Genomic DNA, 27,230 nt, shown 5'->3' with positions numbered 1-27,230 from the left:
CAGTACTTGAAAACGTCTGTAATGAGACTGATGTGATATTAACAAATGTGACTTTTGAGTATAGCATAATAAAACGTGTCAACATTTGGAAGATCTGCATAACCAGTGAACCAATACTTTCCAAATGACCAATCATGAGCTATAAAATCTTGTGTGCTTGAAAGATTCATTCCAAGTGCAAAACAGACCAAAGGGCTTTAGTATGAAAAGTTCACTAACATGGTTTCAAGTTCCACATTGCCACTAATCTTTAAGAAACTACTACTTGTAGAGTTTTAGTATTGTACCAAAGAATATCTACAATTCTGTGAATAGATAACTAAAATACTTTTCCCTGTTTTGACTAAATAAAAAATCAATGAAATATATACACTGTATTTATATATACTCTTCAGTTTGCATTAATAGAATATGCAGAATATTATGACACTTACGCATTACTACACAGAACTTAGAAGGCTAGACTATAAATGTAAGTTTCAAATAATGTAGAAACAAATTTCTAAGTTTACTAGCTGTATAATTTAAATATGAAAACTTTAGGAGATTAAAGATATTATGAATAGCATTACTACCCTCATTAATTACCCTGAAAATATACATAATGGCTCAAATTAACAAGGACATCTACTGTAATAAGCTAAGTATGTGGAGAAACAAAAAGCTTAATACTACTAATTATAAAATAGAAAGAAAAGAAAAGGGTATCTGTTCTTATTTTCCCATTTTCTGTTTTCCTTTCCTGTGTTAATACCCCTCTATATCCAACCACTATCTGGAATACCACAGAACCATGGAATGTTCCTTTATGAATATACATTTCAAAAAACACAATTGATAATTTATTTAAAACCTCATTAAAGATTTAACAGGGTGTTGAGTTCTTAAGTAAGCCATTACTTCCAAAAATATTCTACACAGTACATGGAATAAAATGGAATTTTTTAGGAGTAAAAGTAGAATTTTTTTTTCTGGCTTATGCTAATTAAACAGCTCATTCTAACATTGGAGCATACACAGTATCTACCTGATTTTAAGAGTCTAAAGTGTTTTAGTATTCACTTTCTGGAGCCACCTGGAAGTTGCAAGGCAGGGGTAAGCCAGCTTTTTCTGTAAGGGCCAGAGAGTAAGTATTTTAAGCTGTGTAGCGTATACACTTCTGGTCTCTTATCACATTTTTTTAAAGCAACCTTTAAAAATGTTGTAAAACCACTGCTAGCAGGCCATACAAAAATAAGCCCATGGGCTATAGTTTGCCAACCCTTGAGGTAAGGCATTCCCATATCAAAAAAATGCCCATTTTCTAATAAGTGATGACAAAACTCAGGAGGAAACTAAGTTTTTAATTTTTAAAGCAGGTCTATTTTCATAATTACTTATTACTATTTACTTATTTGCAACAGTTCAGTCAACATACTGCTGACTGCTTCACAGGTATCTTTCTAAATTCTAAGTATGTTTTCCTAAGTCTTTAACAAGATTAGCAAGATTTGGGAAAACATGCTTATAGTGTAATTAGAATGTATTAAAATAGATTTGTTAAAATCTATTTTAGTATGTGTACACATACACATATACCCATGATTCCCATTTCCAAATTTACCTTATTTTCAAAATAATTGGCCAAAAATGTGTATTTTAAAACTCATCAGAGGTTTTGAACTTATATTACAGTTTCAAAGTACAAAAATAATATTGTTTCTTAAAAAAAGTACTGTTTCATGTAAGACTCAGTTCATTAAATAAAGCAACAAAATGTAAGGGAAGGAAAAAGATACTGGTATAGGGAGAAGTCAAGCAAATATTAAAATCTACTTGATACAGTTCACAAAATGGATAATTTACATAATAGTAACAGCTATGTGACTTTCTAGCTAGTGAATATTCTGGTTAATTGTGAGATGATATATACTAATGCATGAGATGGTACTTTTTCAATTAAGTAAAATATGAACAGACATCAACAGTGAATATAATTTAATTCTTGATGATTCAGTGGGAACTTGATCTTTCATTTCCAGGAATAATGGGAAAAACATGGTTCTTAGAATCAAAGAGGCCTGGAACCAAATCATAACTCCACTACTGACTAGCTATATGTATATCCTTAAGTGGAAAAAAGAGAAAATATGTCATTTTTGCAGATGCATATACTTTGATCACTTCTTCAGATCCCAAGCCCAATTCAGAGTCAGTCCCTTACTCATTCAATAGATGAAAGTAGGGATTATAAATCCAGCCCTTCCATCGAAGAGGCAACATAGTATAGTGAGAAGAGCAATTACTTTGATTCTATTCACAGCTCCATCACTTACTAGCTGGATGACCTAGTCACTAAACCCTTCTGAGCTTTAGTTTCTTTATAAAGTGGGTCTGATACCATCTACTTTGCTAAATCATTGTGAAATTAGAGATAACACATAGAAAGTACTAAGATAAATTGTACTTGAAATATTATAGTGATTATGAAATTTATCCCTCATTCCATTGTTTAGAACCTGTATTTTTTTTTTTTTTACAAAGACACAATTCTTTTTACGAGCATTCTAAGCTAGTCCATAAAAATCTGTCCAGCCCATAATTTGGCACATCTATAGCTATCTTCTTGTCTATTATATTCTTCACAAATCTTAAACATATTGTGTTAAAAATAGGTCTTGAAAGTGGCCTAGGAAATGAACCATCGTTCATCACATCATTCTGTTATTATCATACAAAGCTCCCACCATTTAACTTAAAAAGCAATCTATATCATATTTGGGTAGAAAATATTTCCTTTTTGAAAATAACTTATAAATACATAACATTTGTATTATTCTTACTCAGAAAATCTACCTTTGCATTTCCCTAATGAAACAAGATATACAAGAAATTGTGATAAATATGCCATTAAAAAAAAAACCATACTTTTGTAAGGCAATTTACAAAATCTTTACACATTATTTCCTTTACACCTCTTACGAACTCTAGCCATTTTAAAAAAGAATGCTAAGTGGTGTTAAATAGAGGGGAAAATGTATTTTGATGAAAATAAAGTGTTTAAATTAAATGTTTAAAAAAAAAAAAAAGCAATCTATGTCTTTCATGAAAATACAGTGCCATGTATTTTCTGAATGTTCCACCAGAGGGACCTCTTAACTTTTCACAAATCAATACAAACTTTCAATCACAAAAAATGATGAATAAAAGCTCAAGAAAAACATTAGAGGAGTTTAAAAAATGTTTAAGTTACTTAAATGAATTGTCACATTTATTTAAATTTCTTTTGAAGGAGAAAATAGGAGAAATAAAATAAAAATGGAATGTAGAATATCAAATACAAGATATATTTTTTTTAATTTATGGAGGCTTATTCACTCATTTTACTCCATGAAACATTTACTAATACTGTGCTTAAAATGCACTAGAAGTTGGGAAAAATTTAGCTTATACCATAGTAGTTCTACACATTCTCTGGCTCGTTTACTCCTCAATGTAAAAACGTAATTGTGTTGCTGGTGAAACCACAGTACAAATACACAAAAGGTACAACAGATCTCTCTCTGTAAGAAGAAATCCTACAATATACATATTTTCATCATTAATACCAGCTTTGTAGTGGCGTTCTTCCATATTTATACGAGAATTTGGGGAAACAAAATAGCCAGTTCTGGATAGACTATGCTAAAACTGTCATTACAAATTAGAAAGTAATTTGGCAACACATATCAAAAGCATTAACAAAGGCTCTTTGAACAAGTAATTTCCTTCCTAGGACTATTTCCTAAGGAAATGATCAGAAAATCAAATACTATAATGCAAAAATAAGAGTGCTTTCACAATACCGAAAAACCACAAACCAGTACAATACAATCAAGTAAAGAAATATTATCCAGTGATAAAAAGAAACAATTTTTAAAAACCTCAACAATAACATGGGAAAATACTAGTAACTTTAAGAAAAAAATATAAAAATACTTATAATATGAAATATTTATAATACTTACAGTGATACAAATTTTAGGGGAAAAATATATAAGACTAGAAAAACATGGACCAAAACGAGTGGCTATCTTAGGCAGTGAATTTGAAATTCACTTTGCCTTTTATTTTCTATGTGAGTTAAATCATAAGCATGGGTTAATGTTATATTGTAAAAAAACAAGCATTATTTAAAATTAAAACCTTCTATCTAGACCTTAAAACTTTATTTCTCTTTGGAAAAATTCCTGTTTAGTGCTTTTTTTTTAGTAGCAGTCCAATCTGCATCTTTGGTGGTAACAAGCCATACCCAGGTTTCCCTGCATTGGAAAAACCTGAAAGCGGGATTCCAAAAAGAAAAGGCAGGCGCGCGCGCGCACACACACACACACACACACACACACACCTAAATGTATAAAGAGGATATGAACATTTCTACATAAAATAACTTCACTTAATTAAGCAATTAATCAAAACCTTTTGTAAAAATATACATTAGAAATTCAACTAACTTTCTTTAAAAAGGCAAAACCTAATATGAAACATAAAACAGTTCCAGAGAAAAGATATGAAAATCTTTTAAGACTAGAATCATTAACATCAATTAAACAAAACAAAAAGAAAACCTCAATACAGGCAGTTGCCAACTCAACTCATACATGAGTGTTTCCAATAACTCCTTTGCTGCCAGTCTTTAATAGTACTAATCTCTTGTACCCTACTGCTGCCTGGCTTAGACTCCAACTTGCTCCAACTCTGGTCCTGTGTCTCTTCTTTTTACCTTATCCTACAGCTGCAGTCAAGTGGCTGGGGAGGGGGGAAAAGAGGCAGTTAATCATCCTTCCACACCAACCGCTGACTTCTGCTGTAGCTTAACTACCAACCAAGCCCTATCCTGTTCCCAAACCCTATCCCATCCCTTTAGTTCTTCCTTCAGACAGAATTCAATAGATCTGAAGAGTCTCAAGGTTCTTCAGAAATGTAAATTAATCCTGCTCCAGGAGTTGATGACCGACCATAACATGTACCTGTGCTATTACCTCTGGAAGAGATTTAACTTGGAAAAAAAGAGAAAGCAGGAGGGAATCACTGGTTGAGATCAGTTTTTCCCCCTGGTAAAAGTAAAAACACTTTCAAATTATCTCATAATTGCTTGCTGGCTTTAGATTCCCACATGCTATGCTCTCTTCCTGGAATATCTTATCCTATGGTCCCTTTAGCCTACTCAATCCAATCCCTTCTTTGTCCCCACCCCTATAATCCATCTGGCAATTCTTCCATCCCTTATGACAGAGCCCCATAATCATAACCCCTCCTTATTTAAGACCTTTTTGGATCCTGATTCTTTAGCTATCCAATCCATTAACTAGTACACTATCCACAAATTTGTCCAGTCATCAATGCTCTCATTTAGGTCAAAATTGAAAATAAAAAAGAGAACAAGGTTAAGAGACAAATTCTATAGCATGTTATCAGAAAACTCTCTCCGGAGTAACACTGGTTTAATTAGCTAGGAAACACAGAAAAAGAGAGAAAACTTATTGGGAAGCTATTATAATCATCAAGCACTGAGCTAGGTACTTTATATACTCACTTAAGTCTCCTAACAACTCTGACAGGTATTAATAACAACAGTCCCACTTTCACACTGAGAAACAGGTACAGAAAAGTGAAGGGATTTACTAAGACACACAGCTCCTATGTGCCAGTGCTTGAATCCACATCCAGTCTCCATCATATTATACTGTCTTAACATCTTTTGGGTATCTACATAAATAAGCCATAATTAAGTTAAAAACTGAGTCAATATTTCTCTGTTTTAACAAGCATATCATGGGAGACCGTCATCAAAATCTCGCTGAAAGCGTTACTATACTACATCCTAAATTTAAAAAAAGAGGGGGTGACATCAGTAAGATGACAGAATAGGAAGCCCCAGACCCTCCTTCCCCCATGGAGATACAAATTCAACAATACATAGACCTTTGTAAGAAATTCAGAAAACAGTTAAGAGGCTCCTGCATCCCAAGCAAGTGCAAAACTAGCTACATGAAAATTGGAAAATTGATAACTCACTCACCAGAGCCCCTTTCCCTGGCATAGCATGGTGTGATTGAGAGAAATTTCCCAACTCCTAGGTTCTCCTTGAGGAGGGAGAGAAGACTGGAACATATGTCTAACATTCAGACTTTTCAGGGGCTATCAGAGGGATTGGTTTCTGTCTTGTTTGAATCTAAGCACTAACAGGCAAGGGCACCAGGTTGGGGGCCACCAAGAGCAAAGGCAATGAACTAGCACACACTCACTTGCCACTGCCCCTCCCCCCAGCTCAGTGCAGAATGAGTGACAGAAAGCCCCCAACTCCTGGCTTCTCCCTGAGGAGAGAAAGAGTTGGAGCATGTGTCCAATGCTCCAATTTCTTACTGAGCTACCTAGGGACTGGTCTCTATATCACTTCTTTCAGAGCACTAAGATCTGACATAGCGTAGATGCCTGAGGGTTGCTGAAAATCAAAAAGAGCTAGACAGCTTGCTGCTGCTCCAGAGGACCTGCAGTATCTAAGACAGACACTAGAGGGAGCAAGAGATTTTTAAGCTCCTATAAAAAGAAACCTGCAAAACCTCTCTAGTTGGGAATGTACACCCACAAGTCCAGAAAAGATGCATCCACAGAAGAGATTTAAGAAGACCCCAGAATCCCTATCTGAGCTCATTGGTAAAGGTCTTTCCCTGCATGTAGCAGTCTGTTAAGACTGGGAAATGTGGCCGTGTTTTCAAATGGTAGATCCCAACACAAAGTAACAAGGCATACAAAGGAAACGAAGCAATATGGCCCAACTAGAAGAACAAAATCAATCTCCAGAAAATGACCCTAAAGAAACAGCTGTTACGAACTGCCTGATAAAAATTTCAAAATAACTGTCAAAAAGATGCTCAACAAACTCTGGAAAATAATGCATAAATACAGAATATTAATAAAGAGAAAATACTAAAAAGAACCAAACAGGAATTTGGGGGCTGAAGAATACAGTAACTGAATTGAAAAGTTCACTAGATGGGTTCAACAGCAGTCTTAAGTCAAGTAGAACAAAGAATCAAGGAACTCAAGACAAGTCATTTGAAATTATCCAGTCTGAGGGACAAAAAGAAAAAACAATGAAAAAGAGTGAGGAAAGCTGAAGGGACTTAAGGGATATCATCAATTGGACAAATATATGCATTACAGAAGTCCCAGAAGGAGAAGAGTAAAAGGAGCAGAAAGCTTATTTAAAGAAATAATGACCAAAACCTTCCCATATCTAGAAAAGAAATGGACATTCAGGTGAAAGAGGCCTAACAGCTTCTCATGGGATACAGCAAAAAAAAAAGTTCTGAGAGGGAATTTCATACTGGTAAATGCCTACATTAAAAAACAAAGATCTCAAATACTGAAAAGAAAAAATTGCTGCTATAAGAAATTCAAGACACAAATAAATGAAAAGTCATCCCATGTTCATGGATTAGAAGACTTAATATTGTTAAAATGTTCATACTACCCAAAGCAATCTATAGATTCATGCAATTCCTATTAAAATCCCAACTGCATTTTTTTTTCAGAAATAGGAAAAACAATCCTCAAATTCATATGGAACCACAAAGGACCCCAAATAGACAAAACAATTTCAAGGAAGAACAAAGCTGGGGGCCCCATACTTCCTGACTTCAAAACATATCACAAAGTTACAGTAATCAAAACAGTATGGTACTAACATAAAGACAGACATATAGACCAATGGAAGAAAACAGAAAAAAACTCACGCGTATATGGTCAACTGATCTTCAACAAGGATGCTAAGAACACACAATGGAAAAAGGATAGTTTCTTCAATAAATGGTGTTAGGAAAACTGGATTTCCACATGTAAATGAATGAAACTGAAGCCTATCTTGCACCACACAAAAGTCAACTCAAAATGAATTAAAGACTTAAACATAAGACATGAAAACTCCTAAAATAAAATACAGAGGAAAAGCTTCATGAAATTGGTCTTGGTAATGATTTTTTAAAAATATGACCTGACAATGATTTTCTGGATATGACATCAAAAGCATAGGCTACAAAAGTGAAGAGACAAATGGGACTACATGAACCAAAGAACTTCTGCACAGCAAAGGAATCAATCAACAGAGTAAAAAGACAATCTATGGAATGGGAGAAAATATTCACAAACCATATATCTGATAAGTGTTAATATCCAAAAATAAATAAAGAACTCCTACAAATCAATAACAAAAAATCAAATAAATTAATTTAAAAATAGGCAAAGGACCTCAATAAACATTTCTCCAAAGAAGACATATTAATGTCCAATAGGTAAATAAGAAGATGCTCAACATCACTAATTATCACTTATCATCAGAGAACTGCAAATCAAGATCACTGTGAAATACCACCTTATACCTGTTAGGAAGGACATTATTAAAAAACAAACAAAAACCACAAGAAAACAAGAGTTTTCAAGGATATGGAAAAAAGGGAACCCTTGTAAACTGTTCGTAGGAATATAAAATGGTGTAACCTCTATGGAACAGTATGAGAGTTCCTCAAAAAATAAAAAATAGGGAGAGTGTTAGCTCAGTGGTGGGGTACATACCTAGCACGCATGAGGTCCTGGGTTCAATCCCCAATACCTCCATTAAAAGTAAAAAAAATGTTTAAAAACAAACAGAAAAACACAACCAACCAACCAACCTAACTACCACCACCCCCTGGTCCCAGCCAAAAAAAATCAAAAATAGAACTATTACATGATCAGCAATCTCATTTCCGGGTATTTATCGAAAGAATTGAATACAAGATCTAAGAGAGATTTGCACTCCCATGCTCACTGCAGTTATTATTCCCAATAGCCAAGAAGTAGAAAAACCTAAATGTCCATCAACATATCAATGGATAAACAAAATGTGGGGTACATACAATGGAATACTATTCAGCCTTAAAAAAGAAAGAAATCCTGTCAAATTATGACATGGATGAACCTTGATGATGTTGTGTTAAGTGACATAAGTCAGTCACAGAAGGACAAATACTGCATGATTCCACTTATATGAGGTATTTATCTACTGTAGTCAAACTCATAGAAGCAGAAAGTGAAATGGTGGTGGTCAGAGGCCTCTGGGAGGAGAGGGTAATGGGTACAGAGATTCAGTAATGCAAGATAAAAAAGTATGAGAGATCTGCTACACAACAATGCATATGGAGTTAACAATATTGTACAATTTAAAATTTGTTAATAGGGTAGATCTCATGTTACATGTTTCTTTACCACTATTTCTAAAAAGGGGCAAATGAAGTTTATATGACATGACTTGTTCATAATGAATGGATGCCAGCTTCCAGGGATCAGCATTTTCATTTGTAAGTATTCACATCTTTATGGAAATATCTTTATGGAACTGGACTAACATTAAGCTCTCCAGTATGGTTTTCAAAAGCACCTTGCCTCTTTTTGGAAATCAGAGTGACACTTGTCCTTCTCAACCTTCTAGTACCTTTCCTTCCATCTAGGATTTCCTAAAGGTTACCTACAGTGGTACAGAAAATGCACCTGCAAGTTCTCTTAGTACCCTGAAATGAAATTATCCTGGGGCAGAAGAATTGAAATAAATGACAAGGGTTAGGTGCTTACTTGTTTTCTTACATGCTACTCACCTATCTCAATTTCTCTCTCACCAATGGTGTTTGTACCCTTTCTAAATTAATGTGTATTCTCTCATAGAGAATGTTCTAAAACAAACTAAAACAAAAAATGTTGAGTAATTCTGCTTTCTCTATCTGTCCACATTATACCAAACAACAGGCCCAAGCTTTTAACAGTACAGTTAAAGTAATCAAATGCATAGTATTTTAGATATAAGTTGTAATGATTTATATATACTGTAAGAATAGAGCTATTAACATTCTAATTTCACTGCTTACTTTTAAATATGCAGCTGCCTCTTGGACAGAAAGTGTTCTCTGACTAGAACTGCCACATTCATGATCTCCTGAAAAGATTAGCATATTATTAATTTTGAATCAGTACTATGTTAAGTAGAAGAAAACAAATATTATTAATCAAAATAGTTTACAAATTATACAATTATAGGTTTTATTATTATAATCAGTAAGGAAAAAAGATAAACACTCATATTTTCTAGAAAAAAATTTCAGTAGGCAATATAAATAATTATCTTTACATAAACCACAGCCTTTAAATGTATTTCAGTCTATATAGAAACATATCTTCCTCTTATATTCCCAATGAAATTGTTAACTAGAGGTAGGAACCACGTCACACTAATGCCTATCTATAGATCTTGGCACAAGGAATACCTTCCACAGATACATTATTTTTCAAGGGTGAAAATTCACTGTGCTAACTTATACATCTATTACTAAAGCTAATAATTCAAGAGTTCAAATAAGTCTGAATTCAAATATGCATTTCTGGATTATTACTAAACCTATCTTTAGCAAGAAGTATATTATACACCTTAAAAATTATCATAACATATCAACAGAGAAATTAGACGGAAGCTTCTATCTATGATCTGGTTTCTGCAAAGGGGTGTATACATACAAAAGTTCGGAAAACTACATTTTCCTTTTCTTGTTACCATTTATAAGAAAAGAATCCAAAGTCTTTTCTTTGGCGATCTGTGGTTATCATAGATCAATTATCCTTGTATTGAAGTTCAATTTTAAGTTTTTCCTGCCTGTTTCTTTCAGGTACTTTAAAAAAGATTTTTTAACATAAAAGTACAATAGCTAAAGTAAAATCCTCAGCAAATTTTTGTATCATGAAAGCAACCATGTTCCTATTTATCAGTTTTGTTCAAGTAGCCAGATTTTAATGGTCATAATTGTAAAAAGGACAGAAACACCTATGAACAAGTGAGTTTTTAAACTTTATAATCCATCCTTAGAGATTCCAATTGCACAGATCTACAGCAGAGGCTGGCAAACTCATAGACCAAATCTGGCCCACCAGGTTTTTATAAATTAAGTTTTATGGGAACACAGCCATGTTATACATTTATGTATGAACTATGGCTGCTTTCAAGTTTTAACTGTAGAATTGAGTAGTTGTGACAGAGAGAGTCTAGCCTGCAAAGTGTAAAAAATTTACTATCTGGCCCCTTCACAGCAAAAAAGTTTGCAGACCCCTGCTCTAGAGGAAGGAATCTTTATCTTTAAAAGCACCCCAGATTATGCTGATCTAACATACTTCAGAAAACACTGCTATAGAAACATCTGCAGAAGCTTGTAGTAGTAACATCAGGAATTCCTAGCTAGATTATATATTTAAGCTATTACTGGGTGCTATAGCATATCAGATAAATGTCATTAGTTTGCAGCATATGAATACAATCATCTGTCATGTAATGCAAATAAGGCTTTTTGTGATATACACAGAATTATGAGCCTCAAAACCTGACCAGAATTAAGGACTCAAAGGAAAAAAAAACAAAGATTGATGACAGGATGGGGAACTATCAGGATCCTAATATCTCCATTCAACCACAGAAGTTCTACATTTACCTATTACCAATTATCTGCTTTCTACAAAAGGATCTGCTACATACAGAAGTTTGGAAAACTACATTCTTCTTTTCCTGTAACTGTTTATAAGAAGAGAATCTAAAGTCTCTTCTTTCAGATTGTATGTGAAATAACTAAAAAAAGTTAAAAGGTAATAGATAAGCTGCTACTACAGCTTATAGATGATACCAATTCACCTAAATTATTATAATTGCAGATATGTTGAAACCTGAGAGCCCTCAAAGACTTAATAAGAGCAGAATATGAGGAAATTACAAGGAGTCAGGAGAAAAATTTCTGTAATATATATACTTTATCTAAGGAAATGACACCTGTACAACCACCAAAAGGAAAATATGCACCTTTATGTTTAATCTAGGATTTTAGTTAATTCATTGCTTATCCGATTCAGCTGATATATAAGCTTTCAGAATTTTGTTACTATTAATGCTATAAAGAAATGTGAGGACTTTTATTACATAATACAGTACATATCTATATTTCATCTTATACATATGGCAGGTAGGAAAAAGACCTTGGTTAAACATATCTGTAGAAATAAAACCCCACTCCACAGAGGAAATAAAAACTTGTAAAGGGAAAATATCCTACAAACGTAACACTGAACTTGGGAAAAACCATTTCTACCGATACTTCATGCTACATATGTAAATTAATTTTCAAAACATTTTTAGACACTATGAATGCTAAAACAATTACCTGCAAGCTGTGCCAATCGATCATGAAGCTTGTATAAGGTGTTCATCATAAGATTTTTTTCACTTTCCTAAATTTAAAAGAAAGTATTATAAAATATCCAATTCCAAGGAAAAAAACATGCACCAAATAATCATCTTATTCAAAAAGAAAAACAGTAAATGAATTTAAAAATCATAGAAGCCACATAATCTGAAAGACAAATTCATATTTAGCCAATGGCTACCATATTTTAAAGAAATCTTAGTCTATGAATCTAAACTATCACTCTAAATATTTTCTTTCTTGAGGATGACTGGGAAATGGCACTAAGGTCAGTGCTAGAAAAGGTCTCATATACAATAAACTCCCCCAACCACCAAAGGAATGCTCCCAATCCCCCTCTATACAAAGCACACTTACGTATATTGTTCTTACAAGACTGTTTTCTTCTTCATGTTTTGTTTTAATCTGACTCACCCACATCATAAGAGAATGAGCACTGATACTCTGATTAACCCTCAACCTCTCCTAGGCTCCCAAAGTGGTCCTATATAAATTTAGGAACCATTAAGATGAAACAAACATTTAATGAGTATCTACTAGGAGTTAAGAACTGTTCTTAGCAAAACAAGAAACCCAGTGAATACGATGGTTCCTGTAATCAAGGGCAAAAAACATATTAAATGTTACAGCTGCAAACAAAGTATAATGCAAATACAGAAGAGGGAGGGGAGGGAAGATCCATTTATGGAAGAAACAGTATCTGAATTGGGCTTAACAGAAAGAACTGACCAGCATGCCAGGCAGAAGGAACAGCATGAACAAAGCCCTAAAGGCATAAAGCGTTAGTTACACGTCTTTAATAACCAGTCGCCTACTTTGACTCAGCAAACTCAGGAAAAGTAGTTTGGAATCAATGGCTAGAGAACTCTAGATAACAAGACAAAGAGCTTGACTTCATTCCGAATGTTTAGGAGGAGGAAAGTAAAACAGAACTGTGCATCAGGAACATTAGTCTGACCATATGAAAGGAGACCAGAGTGGAGACTACTGCAATGTCTAAGCACCCTCCTGGGGGTCTAAAGCAATGAGACCTCCAATTTAAGACCAATCACAATTAAGACAGACCCATATAAGTAATGGGGGAGGGCAGATTAAGAAAGCGGGTAATAATAGCTTATCACACAATTTTAAATAAATTCATGATTCATGAGGGGGCTATGTCTTTATAATTTCCTTTCTCCTGAAATCTCTCACCAAATAGGATTACTGGATGAGTATGACCAGGAACAAATTCAGACAAGGAATAAAAAGCTAGGAACGTAACATTTATATATCCAATGACATGCAACCTCATCCATTTGTTTTCATGCTGTATGTTCAGAAGACAAGTTTGCACACTGTGGGTGGCATGCTTCTGTCAATGCAGCTTTAATCAGTGGCACTTGGAAGAAGAAAACTCATCAAAGGCTCCACAATCCTACCACCAGAGTCCCTGGTTTTATGTGAGATGGTTGATAGAGATAAGTGACATTCCTTTAAGCTGACTACTTGCCTTTCAATCCTTTTGCTTTTTACCCCCTCAGCTCTATCTCAACCAGATTCGGACTCAAGCCAGTCCTTAACACTTAAGCTGAAAAATCCAAACTGCAAAAATCAGACATCAAAAAGTAACTGTAGGGGCTGAAATCCAGGATTCTGAAAGCTATGCATTTGTGATACATTAAAACACAAAATCATTTTTAATAAATATGTTCAGTATAACAAGATGAGAAGGAGTTCCAATAATAATGTAGCTTGGGGGCTTGCTACATAAAACCAACGTAAATCTGATTAAGCTTTGGGACTAAAGTAGCTGAGAGTTTTGAAGTTCATTTCCTTCCTTCTCTGGAAAAGAGACTGATTTCGTTTTAGTTTTACATGTCCTGATCATGCCCATCCCACATCCCTTTTAAAACCAAAACTAAACCCAAAAACTGGATATGGTCCTCTGTGATTACATCTTAATGAACATCGAAGGCTTGGGAATAAACTTCATCTTTTGATTCACATATATTAACAGTGGACTAGACAAGTAGAAGAAATAACAAAAACTAATCAAGTGTAACTGGATCTCATACTGGATAACATACAGGCTATTACATTCTCATATAAAGAATTTAAACATCCAAAAAGCTCAACTATAATTTTTTCAAAAATTATTGCTCCAATGGTAACTCATTCAAAATGACCATCTATATATTACAAGAGTATCAAGTTCCACCTAAAAGATCAACTAAATTATGACCTAAATAGTTTTTATGAAATAGTTTAATAGGAACAATTAATTTTGAGAAATAGAAAGGTTTTGGTTCAATTATCTTAGCACTATTATGTTAAACTAGAAGTAAATCTGAAAAGTCTGTAAATCAAATTTTAAAGTTACTTTCCTACAGAAACTTACATTGGCTTATTGTTTCATTACAAAGTTCCTCCACTTTGCTTTTCAGATTGTCTAACATCAGCTTGAAATGTGTCTACTAATCACCCTGAAAACAAGTTAAAGATCTAAAAATAAATCCATATTTAAAGTAAGCTTTCAAGTAACCTTTCATTAAACAAAAATAATTTTATAATTTGAACTAGCTACCTTCCAATTGCCTGTTTTGGTAAGGTTCAGATTTTCCTTTAGTAACACAAATTCTCTGAAGGGAAGTTCTTATTCTTGGGGGAATAAAATCAAACTGTAGAGTGACTCTACCAACTTTCTCCTTTAAATATATTTCACCTTTAAATATTTCCCTCTTCCATTCTCAGCCAATTATCTCCTCAAGGATATTTTCAATTTTTGTATCAAGTCTATGATTAAATGATAGTAATGGATTTTGAACACTTAGCATAGTGCCTGGCACAGAATAAGCACTTAGTATAAGTGAATTGCCATTATCTTCATTACAATTATTACTATTATTTAGAGGTTAGGAACTTTAGTTTCCCTCAAGGAGATAATAATATAGAAGAAATAAAGTCTCGTGTTTTCAGTGTTCAGTGTGTATATCGTGCAAATTTAAATTACGATGTCAGCAGCAGTGTTATACTTAATATTATAACTGATGAAGTCCACTTCTTTTTAAAACAAGTATCACCACAATAGAATATTACTAAAACTAATCATTATTAACGATCTAAAATAACATTCTATGGATCTGACTACAAGTTATTACATACCCTTCAGCAAACAAATAATGTTTTCCATACAGGGCTATGTTACTGTCAGTTCCTATAATAAAAAAATTAACAACTAACTGTGTATTGTAGTATAAGCTCAATATCAACATCTTTGACGTGCCTATGATGACAGATGGTAAGTGAAAAATATTTTCATGTGAGTAAAAGTTAGGTTAAACTTAATATTATAAATCCTTTAACAAGAAAAGTAATCATAAATAGATTGCCTAAGACTCTAAATCCTTTGCCTTCCTGACAGTTGAATAGCCACACCAATGAGTAAAAAAATCCAAGAGACAAACTAAAGGCAAAAAAGACAAAACCTACTAGGGTATCCAACAACTTAAGAAAACAGGCACACTTTTAAGAGTAAGACCAGATTCCCAGATGACATGCCATTGTCATTTTACTTGGCAGTTGGCTTTTACTTTAAAGTGATAAACAGTTCAGCTCTTAGGAAGAAATCTGTGTCAAATTTAATTATACTATAGTTAAGGAATACTCAAAGCAAGAAAACATATTGCTTCAGCCTAAAAGAACCTTTAATTACTAATTTTTAGTTGACAGTCATCCTAATACTTTTATCATATAAAACATGAGACAAAGTATCAGTTTTATCACTTTTTACTTACTTGTATTTTTCCAAACGTTTCATCAAAGGGGTTTTTTACTATCAAGAAAAGAAAAAGAGAGAACTATTAGCATCATTTAAGAATGAGAATTAGAATCCCCCTAAACAAGCCCTCTGAAATGCCAGCATGTACTTTGCTAAAACTACGTAAACATACAAACAAAATGTAAACAAACTTATGATAATAAAGGTTGGAGAACTAATTTTTCAGACTTACTATATTTACCATGTTCACTAGAATTTGTGATTTGTTCTAAATAACTGAAAGCAGGTGCTTTAGTCTCAGAGTGGCTTGGTTTAAGTCCTAGCTCCATCACTTAATAGCAACACGACCTTGAACTACCTACCATCTACTGAGCCATTCTAAGTTGTAGCTTCCTGTTTTATAATGGAAGGAGGTAACAATGATACCTACCTTATATAGCTGTTGTGTGGATTAAATAGTATAAACCATATAAAGTACTTGGCATAGTGTCAAATATTTAACATATGTTACCTATTATTGTTATTATTAATGCCCAACATTTCTTCACCTTAACTTGGTTTCTCTTCAAAATATAGACTAAAAGCAGTTACTACTTGCAGAAATCTACAAAATGCTTTAAAACTAAACAGTTTATTTAGAATTCATACTTTCAATGATTAAAAAATCAAACTTGCTAGTCCTTGCTAACATCTGGGGAAGTGGCAAGAAACAAATACACATATCAAAGTGGCGAAGAATTAAGTCTCAGTATTAAACAACTTATTTCCAGTAAATATTATAAAGAAAGGATTTCCCACTTTCCATTCAACCTCTCCACACCCACCTCCCCACAATCACCCTCCCCAAATAGATACAAGTAAGTTTATGGCTGAATACATAGCATCTCTCAGGTTATTATTTAGACTTTTCTCCTTATTCTCTATTTTAAAATTACATGCAAAAATATTATCTATACTCCAGGTCACAACTAAGACTAACTGAGCCTACAAAGTAGTTCACACTGACCAGGTTTCCTTTCTGAGGTGCTTTTCTATTTTTATTTGAGAAAACAGGAAGTCCCATAGGAACCAGGAACTGCCTTATTCTAAGAAAGTTCATGTGTGAGATTAGCTTAACAAGGTACAATAAAAAAGCAAGAGAAAAATGTTTTCTGCTATCATCTGAAAAGATTTGATCATACATTTTCAGACATTTTTCTATACAGCAAGAGAGTTTTAATGCTGGGAAGGAAAAATTTTTGAAAAATAGATCAAATGTACTTAAAGGGGGAATAGAAAGAGTATAGCTTAAAGATTAAATAAAACGTTAAGAAATGTTAAAATGTTGGAGTAAAAAGATATTTTTAATAAGATTAATTTTTATCAATGTAAAATTTGAACAACTTAAAATAAAGCCATGTATATAGTTCAATATATTACAAAAATATGCCACTTAAAAAAAGTGGGTCTAACAATGATAAAAAAAATTAGGATTTTATTTGCTCATTATAAGAATAATTCTGAAAAATATTAAAACACACAATTCTAAAAAACAGGTTTTAATATCTATGAAGAAAAGCCATGAGATGACTTTTTTTTTGACTGTATACAATTTTTTTGGTCAAAATTATTAATGGAAAACTAGCTCTTCAAATACCTCTCTTAAAGTATTACTCCCACTAGACTGCTCCACTATGAGTTTCTCACAGCAAGGCATCACGTGTATTCACATTTGTATGCTCACCGCCAAGCACAGTACTGTACATACTGTTAGTACTTGAAAAGTGCTATCTGTGCTATCTAGGCTAAATCTATCCTTCTTTTTTCTACTCTGTGTGTTAACACTGAAGCAAAAGTGTGAAATTCTGCAGGAATGTGGAGAAGGGCATATTCTGAGCAACTGGGAAGGGAGAGGAATAGAGTAACAAAGAGAAAGCCAAAGAGCAGAACAATTCTGTTGAGAAACATTGTTCTGCCATTTGTACCTTTCTAGGTTGCTGCCTCTTGGCTAATGGGCTAAGATAACCAACGTATAACATACTAAAAAGCCAACAATATACTTTACATCCTGCACATCTACTATTAAAAGTTTTCCCCAATTTTCTACGACAATTGTTACCTATTAAATTAACTGACAGACCTATTAACAACAAAAGTAAACGTAGTCTTGAGGTTAAGTTTTAGAAAGGAAATGCCATTTAAAAAGAGCAATTTTTATGCATCTAACTTTTATTCCCCCAAATCATTTCAGTATTTCTAAAACTAATCAGTATTTTAAAATCTTATCCAAAGTACCCACAATCTTTGATGGATACAACACATATTGTTACCCCAAGTGAAAACGTTTCCCCCTTCCCTGACAATTAGGCAATTATAGAGAAGAAACCATATTCCAAAAGAATCCTACAGCAAAAAATGTGACCTCAATTTTTAGCCTTTTTTCTAGGGATAGACCTGAGAGTAAATTCTTACCCTTTATCCTAAAGCAATGATAATGCCAAGTTGGTATTTCAAACTTACTGTCCTCCTACACCAGCTTCTCATTACTGCTTTTTCTCAAATTCTCCTGGTATGGCCATTTCTCCCTCAATTTTCTTTTTCACATTATTTCAAACCTCAAATATACTACTTTTCTTTGTACATGTCCTTAAATTTTGACTTTCTTCTTTGAACTATCCTTATAATTGTAAAAATCAAATTCCTAAAAATATTTCTTTAATTATACTACTAGACCCCTCAAAATCATCCAATGATTTCTCATCACATTTTGCTTCAAGGAACTAACTCGAATCTTGTGATGTTTTCCTACTTACTTAAAGATACATTGTCGATTCCCCTTCTCTAAACCTCTTTCTCTCACATCAATTCCAAAAATGTTACTAGTTTCACTGATCTTTTCTGTCAAGTTTAAACCTTTTTCCATTCTCTTAGGCTGAGTATCAAATTTGTCAACCATTATGAATTCCCAGATAAAAAGGAAAAAAATGAAGCATATTAACCTATAAATGTATGTACACTGTGTTTTTAGACATAATGCTACTGCACACTTAATAGACAGTACTGTGTAAATATAACTTTCATATGCACTGGGAAACCAAAAAATTTGTAGGCCTCCCTTAATTGCGATTATTCATTTTATTTCAGTAGTCTGGAACCAAATCTGCAGTATCTCCAATGTATGCCTGTATTCACAAAGCGTATGTGTAATGTTGACTAAATGAATTGATGTTCTCCTCAGGAAGGCTGCATGTTGGCCACTCAGTGGCAGTAAAGGGAAGAAAAGGGTCTTTGGTGACCAAAGTTCTTTTACAACTCAGAAAGAAAGATAAAGTTTATTTAACAAATATTTATTGAGTAGCTTGTACTAGGCACTAGAAATGTGGCCATAAATAAAATAAAAAATATCTGCCCTCAAGAAGCTTGTATTTTAGAGGGGTTGGAAGAAACAATGAACAAATACATTTTTTAAAACGTATAGTATGTCAAGTGGTTCTAAGTGGTTTGGAAGTTAAGCAGCAAGAATGGAGTTGACATGTGAGGGAAGGAAGCAACATTAAATAAGATGGGCAGAGAAGGCCACACTAAGAAGACTGGATTTGTATAGAAACCTTAGAGAGCTGAGGCAACAAGCCACATGGATACCTGAAGGAAGGGGTTCACAGGTAGAAAGAACAAGAAGTATATGGGCTCTAAAGTGGTAGCATACCTGCCATATTACTCCTGGATACTTCCATGTGGATGAGAGGGAAATTGCAAGAAATGAAGTCAAACTGGTAGCATTATTTAAGGGAATTAGTAGGTGCAGATAATGTAGGAACTTGACGACTTTTTATAGATTACTTAGAGCAAGAAACTTCAAGGAATTGGAAGCATGTTACCTGGCTTATGCTATAAAAGAAAACCATGTGTAATAAACAACAGGCACTCTCTCAATTAAGTTTAAGAGTTCTAATAATCTACTATTTACAGAATAAATGACCTACTATTAATAATCCAGGAAAACTGAAGAAATAGTACATTCAGGGTGCTTTTCTTTAGCTTTCTCTAGATCAGCACAGCCAACTTCAGTCAGCCTTGACATTTTTCTGTTCTGAATACTTGAAACTATCAATTATCAGTCATAAAAAATATTCTACTAGGAGGAACTGAAAAGACATTTTTCTAAAGAAGACATACAAATGTACAACAGGTAAATGAAAAGGTGCCCAACATCATTAACCATCAGGGAACTGCAAATCAAAACCACTGTGAGATACCATCTCACACTTTTAGAATGATTATCCTCAAAAAGAAGAGATAACAAGTGTTGGTGAAAGTAGGGAGAAAAGGGAAATCTTGTACACTGTTGGTGGGAATGTAAATGGTACAGCCACTATGGAAAACAGTAAAGGAGTTCCTCAAAATTAAAAACAGAACTACTGTATGATCCAGCAAATCCCACTTCTGGGTATACAGTCAAAGGAAATGAAAGCAGGATCTCAAAGAGATATCTGCACCCCCATATTCATTACAATATTATTTATAATAATCAAGATATGGGAGCAACCCAACTGTCCGTCAACAGATGAATGAATAAAGGTGATGAGGTACATATATAGAATGGAGTGTTATTCAGCAATGAGAAAGAAGGAAACCCTGCCATTTGCAACAACATGGATGGACTTGGAGGATAATATACTAAGTGACATAATTCAGACAGAGAAAGACAAATATTGTATGATATCACTTACATGTGGAATCTAAAAAAGCCAAACCTGGTGTTCATCAATAGATGAATGGATAAAGAAGATAGGGTGTGTATATACATATAATATTCCACATATAATACAATGGAATATTACTCAGCCATAAAAAACGAAATAGTGCCATTTGCAGCAACACAGGTGGACCTAGAGAATATCATACTAAGTGAAGTCAGACAAAGAAAAATATTACATGATATTACTTTTATGTGGTATCTAAAAAAATGATACAAATGAACTTATTTACAAAACAGAAACAGACTCACAGACATAGAAAACAAATTTATGGTTACCAAAGGGGAAACGGGAAGGATAAATTAGGACTATGGGATTAACAGATACACACTACTATAAATAAAATAGGTAAGCAACAAGGATTTACTACTGTACAGCACAGGAAACTATATTCAATATAACCTATAATGGAAAATAATCTGAAAAAAAATACATATAACAGAATCACTTTATCGTATACCTGAAACTAACACAACACTGTAAATCAACTATACTTGAATATGAAAAAAATTAATCAAAAGAAAGAATTTAAGAAGCCAAACAGAGAGCAGAGTGGTAGTTACCAAGGGCTAGGCAGTGGGGAAAATGGGGAGATATTGGTCAAAGGGTACAAACTTCCAGCTCTAAGATTAACAAGTTATGTGGATCTAATGTAAAGCATGGTGATTCCAGCTAACAATACTATATTATAAACTTGCAAGTTGCTAAGAGAGAAGATCTTAAATGTTCTCACTACAAAAAAGAAATGATAATTATGTGACAGGATGGAGGTGGTAGCTAATACTATGGTGGTAGTCATTTTGCAATACATAAATTTACCAAATCAACACACTGTACAAATTAAACTTACACAATGTTAAATGTTATTTATTTATCAATAAAGCCAGAAAAAATATTCTGCCAATAAGGCTTTGAGCTTTTGATCTTTCTGATCTTCTTCAAGGCTGAATATTTTCCCCTCTCCTTTATTCTGTCTTTAAGGTCCAGTCTGCAGCTCTGCTGCAGTCCTGAAGGATGCCTAAACATTGCAGCTCATCAGGACCTTCCCCTTGTTAGAACCTCTATGTATTTATTCTTGGTATCTCTACTACCTTATATTATCACTTTTAACTATTTGTTGTTTGTTTCTTCCCCCAACAAAACTACAAAATCTCTACCTATCTGCCTTGCAGATATTGGGTGCTAAATACATGTTGAAAGAACATAGGCTTGGAGGCATACTGACACTTCCAAGAATAACAGCCTCACCAATACTAGAAGGATAATATAATCCTGATCACTCCATAAGCTTCTCCTTGGAATAAAAAGGAATTTGTATTTCTTCAGCTCTTGATAGGTTCCAGGAATACTGATGCCATGCATTCAGGAGGTAGCTCATTTTATCCTTTATACCACTATTTCACAGCAGGTATTACCTCTATTTTTACGGGCACAGAAACTGATGCATGATGAGGTTAGGTTGCTTCCCCAGGTAAAAGCAAGTTTAAAGAGCTGGAATTCAAAAAGATGGGAGTCAAACTCATGTCTGACTCCAAAGCCTACATTCTTTTCATTAAAGAAAAAACAACTACAGAAAATAGTTGTTCTATTTGGTTTAAGCATTCTGCTCTAGAACTTTCAGATTTGGAATCATTAAACTTTAATCTCCTTATGATGTAATGCACGAAAAATGCCCAAAATGGAGATAAGGCGGAAAAGACACTGCTTTGGGGAGAATACACTGATGTCTCTTAGATGAGGAAAACTCCTCTAAACCGAGTTCTCTAATTGTAGTCTAGGAAAAGATTTTCCATGATATATCAAAACGTAAAGTGTCCCATGACCACCACCGGCAGCATTAATCACCCTGTGTTTCTCTGCTGCCATAGCACTTTGTTCTTAAGACTGCTATAAAACTTACCACAAGGCATTGGTTTAAAAAAAAAAAATCCCAATTTTCTCATCTTAGTACCACACCGCACCTAAGCAGCAGTTTGGCTTCATTTGCCAACAAAAAATACTCACAAACTGACCAAGTGCCTACTAGATGCCAGACACTATGCTAGTTGCAGGAGACTAAAAAATAAAACTATAGAAGCCCTGTCCTCAAGAAGCTCAATCTGGAGGGCAGTAACTCTGCAGCCATGCTCTTTCAAAGGCAGTCTCTTATAATTCTAAAACGCTATGACCTTAAGGCTAAGTTTTAGTCTTTGGAACTTCAAGTCATCTAGGAAGTTAAATTCAGTTGCCTAAATGACCAATTATCTCTCTGAGTTGTACCTTTTTGTAAATAGACATTCAAATTCTCAAATCCCATCTTCTAGCATTAATGGTTTAAACAGAGTATAATTATATGTGAAAAAGTGAGGGGGTAAGGGAGAGGGCAAATGTTTCCAACAGCTGCAGAACACTGCACCTGTGTGGTGAAGATTTCTGCATTTCACTGCCAGCCAGACTGATCTAAAAATGGACAGGGTGAACAAGGCAGTACATTCTTTGCAACACAGCACATTGCCCATTTGTTCTCTGAAAGTTTGCCTATTGTTTCATGGTCTGTTAAATATACGGTCATTCCAAAGGACAGGAACAGTTCACTTCAAGTGTACTTACTAAATTACTGTGAATGTTGAGGTTAAATCAGCTCAAAATAGACAAAATTTTATGGACAGAAACTGTCTACTATAAAACTTGCCTAAGGTAAACTTGTATCACCTTTTTTCTACTCATCTTTCCATGTTAACCCCACCTATCTATATCTGGATTTACAAAGGGACAGACCTAGATGGGGATAATCAGTGAAAGAGAAGAGAAGGAGGGCAAAAACACAAACGCTTCTCCACGTCTCATGTCTTATACAACTCCCAATTTGTCATTCACACTTTTCTTTTTTTTTATTCATTCATTTTTTGGTGGGGGAGGTAATTAGCTTTCCTTATTTACTATTAGAGGCGGTATTGGGGATTGAACCCAGGACCTCATGCATGCTAAGCATGTGCTCTACCACTTGAGCTACACCCTACCCCCTATTCGCCCTTTTTTAAGAGGCAAAAGTCTTGAGCTACTTCCAAATAACTTTTCTTAAAGAATAACAGAACATACACAGTAATTTTAAAAAATAAAAATAAAGAGGACTTTGAACGTGGTTATCAAAGTACTAAGAATATGATGAAAACTGAAATCCTATGTCCAAGGAAATAAAATGTCAAAGCTCATAATTAAATTAACAATAGCCTTATTATTTGATTGGCTCTTATTCTTCATCTCTATTTGATAAGGAACATTATGGTCTCTTTCAACTTTGTGGTTATTTGAAAATCTCAACATTTGCTTACCATAAAAATGAAGACTCTCTGGGGGCAGGTGGGAATTGATAGCAGACTAGAATTGAAATTTTTGTCTTTATTCAAGCACTAATTTCACATTATAATTATACACCAACTCTGGGATATCTTGAACAAAAGCGGTAAGAAAGACTTCAAACCACAGACTGTTCAACAAAAATATGGGGCATATTCTAAATACGATGTTCTGAGAACATGCTGCTTACAACATAGTGGAGACAAATGAGTAGCTATGATATATAACATAATCAATACCTTAGAGTTTAGTATAGTGTTCTTTAAGAATTCAGGAAGGGACAAATAATTTCTGTGTAAATTTGAGCCTTAAAAGTATAATAAAGAATAATAAAATGGAATGAACTACTAGAAAATGCAACATTGATGAATCTCAAAAATATCATGCTGAGTGAAAAAAGTCTGACTAAAAAAAAAAAAGAGTATTCTATGAATCCACTTACATGAAGTTTTATAACAGGCAAAATAAATCTATGGTGAAAAAATCAGAACAGTGAAGGAGTACTCACTGGGCATGAGGAAGCTTTTGGAGGTGAAGGTAATGTTCTATATCTATTGGGATTTGAGTTACACAGCTGGATGTGTTTGTCAAAACTTATCTGACGGTATATTAAAAATCTGCACATCTAACTGTATGCAAATTTTACCTAAAAAAAAACCCTCACTCTATTTAATAATTTGCATGAAGTATGTAAAGGTGAAATAGCCTAATGTCTTCAATTTATTCAAATATACTTTTTAAAGACAGAACAGCGGATGAATAGAGTTAGTGAACAAAACACATAATAAAGCAAATATAGAAAATGTTAACTGTAGAATATAAGTGTGGGAATGAGTAATCACAGCACAATTCTTTCAATTTTCTATTTGAAATTTTTCATAATAAAATGCTACAGAAGAAAAAGTATTAAAAACAATATTCATTGACAGTGCTAGTTGTTCTTATTTTACAAAAACTGGAAGAGTTATTGTAATGTAAGAATTTATTTTGTTTTGTTTTACGAAGACCTGGCTAATATAGTCTTATTTTTTAAAATCATATAATTTACATTTACAAAGTAAGATTTTATCTTTTCTATTAAACTTGGCATATTGGAAAGTATCCAAAATGTAGGAGCTTTTGTCTAGGAATCTTTAGAAAGTAAATGCTTTACAAATATTCAAAATTATTTTCTAATATGTTTAACCTACTGAGTTGGAGGTAATTCATTTACTAACAATTTTATAAGACAGGATTCATTTTACAAGACAGGATTCATTTACCTAAAATAAAATTATTACTAAATTAGAAAATTAATCACTAGTAAATCAAAATATTACACATTTAAAAGACTTTAATGATACAGTCTATTCCTCCTAAAAATTAATTCTGACATCTTAATAGAACATCCATAACTCAAGAAAACATATCTGATAGTTACTGATTACTGATCTGACTAGTAACTAAAATTGAAGTTCCCATTCAAAGAATGTTTAATCCAAGAGAAGACTTTAGACTTCAAGAAAATACCAACAGCTTACTCTAAACTATAAAGTTAATAATGAGTTTCTCCCCACACCAACACAGACACACACCCACACCCCTAGTCTCAGTGGCTCAAAACCAAAGGGAAATGATTAGGCTCCTGCCTCCAACTAATTTTGTCAGATAAAGACACTCCTGTAGTTTATCCAAAGTTGGGAGGAAAGGCAGTGTAAGAATACATTCAAATAAGGACAAAGCAATACATCTACTTAAATTATGGGAGTTTTATCTTACTACATTGCTCAAGGTCCAAAACTTTGAGTGATCTGCTTTTTCAGTACTTTCACAACCTCTCCCTGAAAACTATGTTGCACATATGCCAGTTAAAGAATTATGCTACTGCTCAGTGACAAATGAATAGAAAAATAAAAGCAAGTCAACCCACAAAGGTTAGTTACAAACCTATAAATAATACCAAGCATCTGTCCAACAGATAACTTGGCACCCAAAGGAATTTATGCTAATACAATACTGTAATTTATTAAACGTGGTGACAGCTCACTATATTAAGAGATTTTAAACATTAACTGTTACACACTAAAGACTGGCTATAACACTTCCTCAAGGTTTACACTGCCAATAATGCAAGGGAAACTGTATTAACTAAGGCTGTCCCGAAAGAATATTGCTAAATGAGAATTTAGAGATCCAAAAGGGATCTGTGATACACTATACAACCTATCTTCAGCACAATGCAATAAAGCAACATGCATTTCCTGCACTATTAAATACATGAGGTCTTCTACTTAGTAACATTCTCAATTACAATGCCTGTGTTTAACATTATAAATGACTAGAGATAAAAACTACCACCAGCTTAGTTTTGTGTGGCACTGAGACTTTATGCAAAAAAGCAAATTGGAAGAGAGCCCAGAAATTAACCCACAAACTTTTGGTCAACTAATCTTCGACAAAGAAGGCAAGAATATACAATGGAATAAAGACAGTCTCTTCAGCAAATGGTGTTGGCAAAACTGGACAGCAGCATGTAAATCGATGAAGCTAGAACACTCCCTTACACTATACACAAAAATAAACTCAAAATGGATCAAAGACTTAAACATAAGAAAGATACAATAAACCTCCTAGAAGAAAATATAGGCAAAACATTATCTGACATACATCCCAAAAATGTTCTCCTAGAACAGTCTACCCAAGCAATAGAAATAAAAGCAAGAATAAACAAATGGGACCTAATTAAACTTACAAGGTTCTGCACAGCAAAGGAAACCATAAGTAAAATAAAACAACGTATGGAATGGGAGAAAATTTTTGCAAATGATGAAACCAACAAAGGCTTGATCTCCAGAATATATAAGCAGCTCATATGACTTAATAAGAAAAAAACAATCAACCCAATTCAGAAATGGGCAGAAGACCTAAATAAGCAATTCTACAAGGAAGAAATACAAATAATCAATAGCCACATGAAAAAATGCTCAATATCACTAATTATCAGAGAAATGCAAATCAAAACTACAATGAGGTATCACCTCACACCAGTCAGAATGGCCATCATTCAAAAGTCCACAAATGACAAATGCTGGAGAGGCTGTGGAGAAAAGGGAACCCTCTTACACTGCTGGTGGG

General features: G+C 33.7%; 1 protein-coding gene across 1 annotated transcript in view; it reads right to left on the bottom strand.

Moving 5' to 3' along the window:
• Nucleotides 1-27,230, bottom strand: part of LEMD3 (LEM domain containing 3) — a 57,266-nt gene that overhangs the window by 11,988 nt on the left and 18,048 nt on the right. The window contains exons 2-4 of the mRNA XM_010970510.3: nucleotides 16,061-16,098; nucleotides 12,243-12,309; nucleotides 9,918-9,985 (exon numbers count right to left, since the gene is read on the bottom strand). Of these exons, the coding sequence (XP_010968812.3) occupies nucleotides 9,918-9,985; nucleotides 12,243-12,309; nucleotides 16,061-16,098 (173 nt within the window). The remainder of the gene's footprint in view (nucleotides 1-9,917; nucleotides 9,986-12,242; nucleotides 12,310-16,060; nucleotides 16,099-27,230) is intronic.

Source organism: Camelus bactrianus, chromosome 12 (assembly GCF_048773025.1).
Source record: "Camelus bactrianus isolate YW-2024 breed Bactrian camel chromosome 12, ASM4877302v1, whole genome shotgun sequence".
NCBI lineage: Eukaryota > Metazoa > Chordata > Mammalia > Artiodactyla > Camelidae > Camelus > Camelus bactrianus.
The sequence above is the reverse complement of the archived record's forward strand: the minus strand, read 5'-3'. Positions and strand labels throughout refer to the sequence as shown.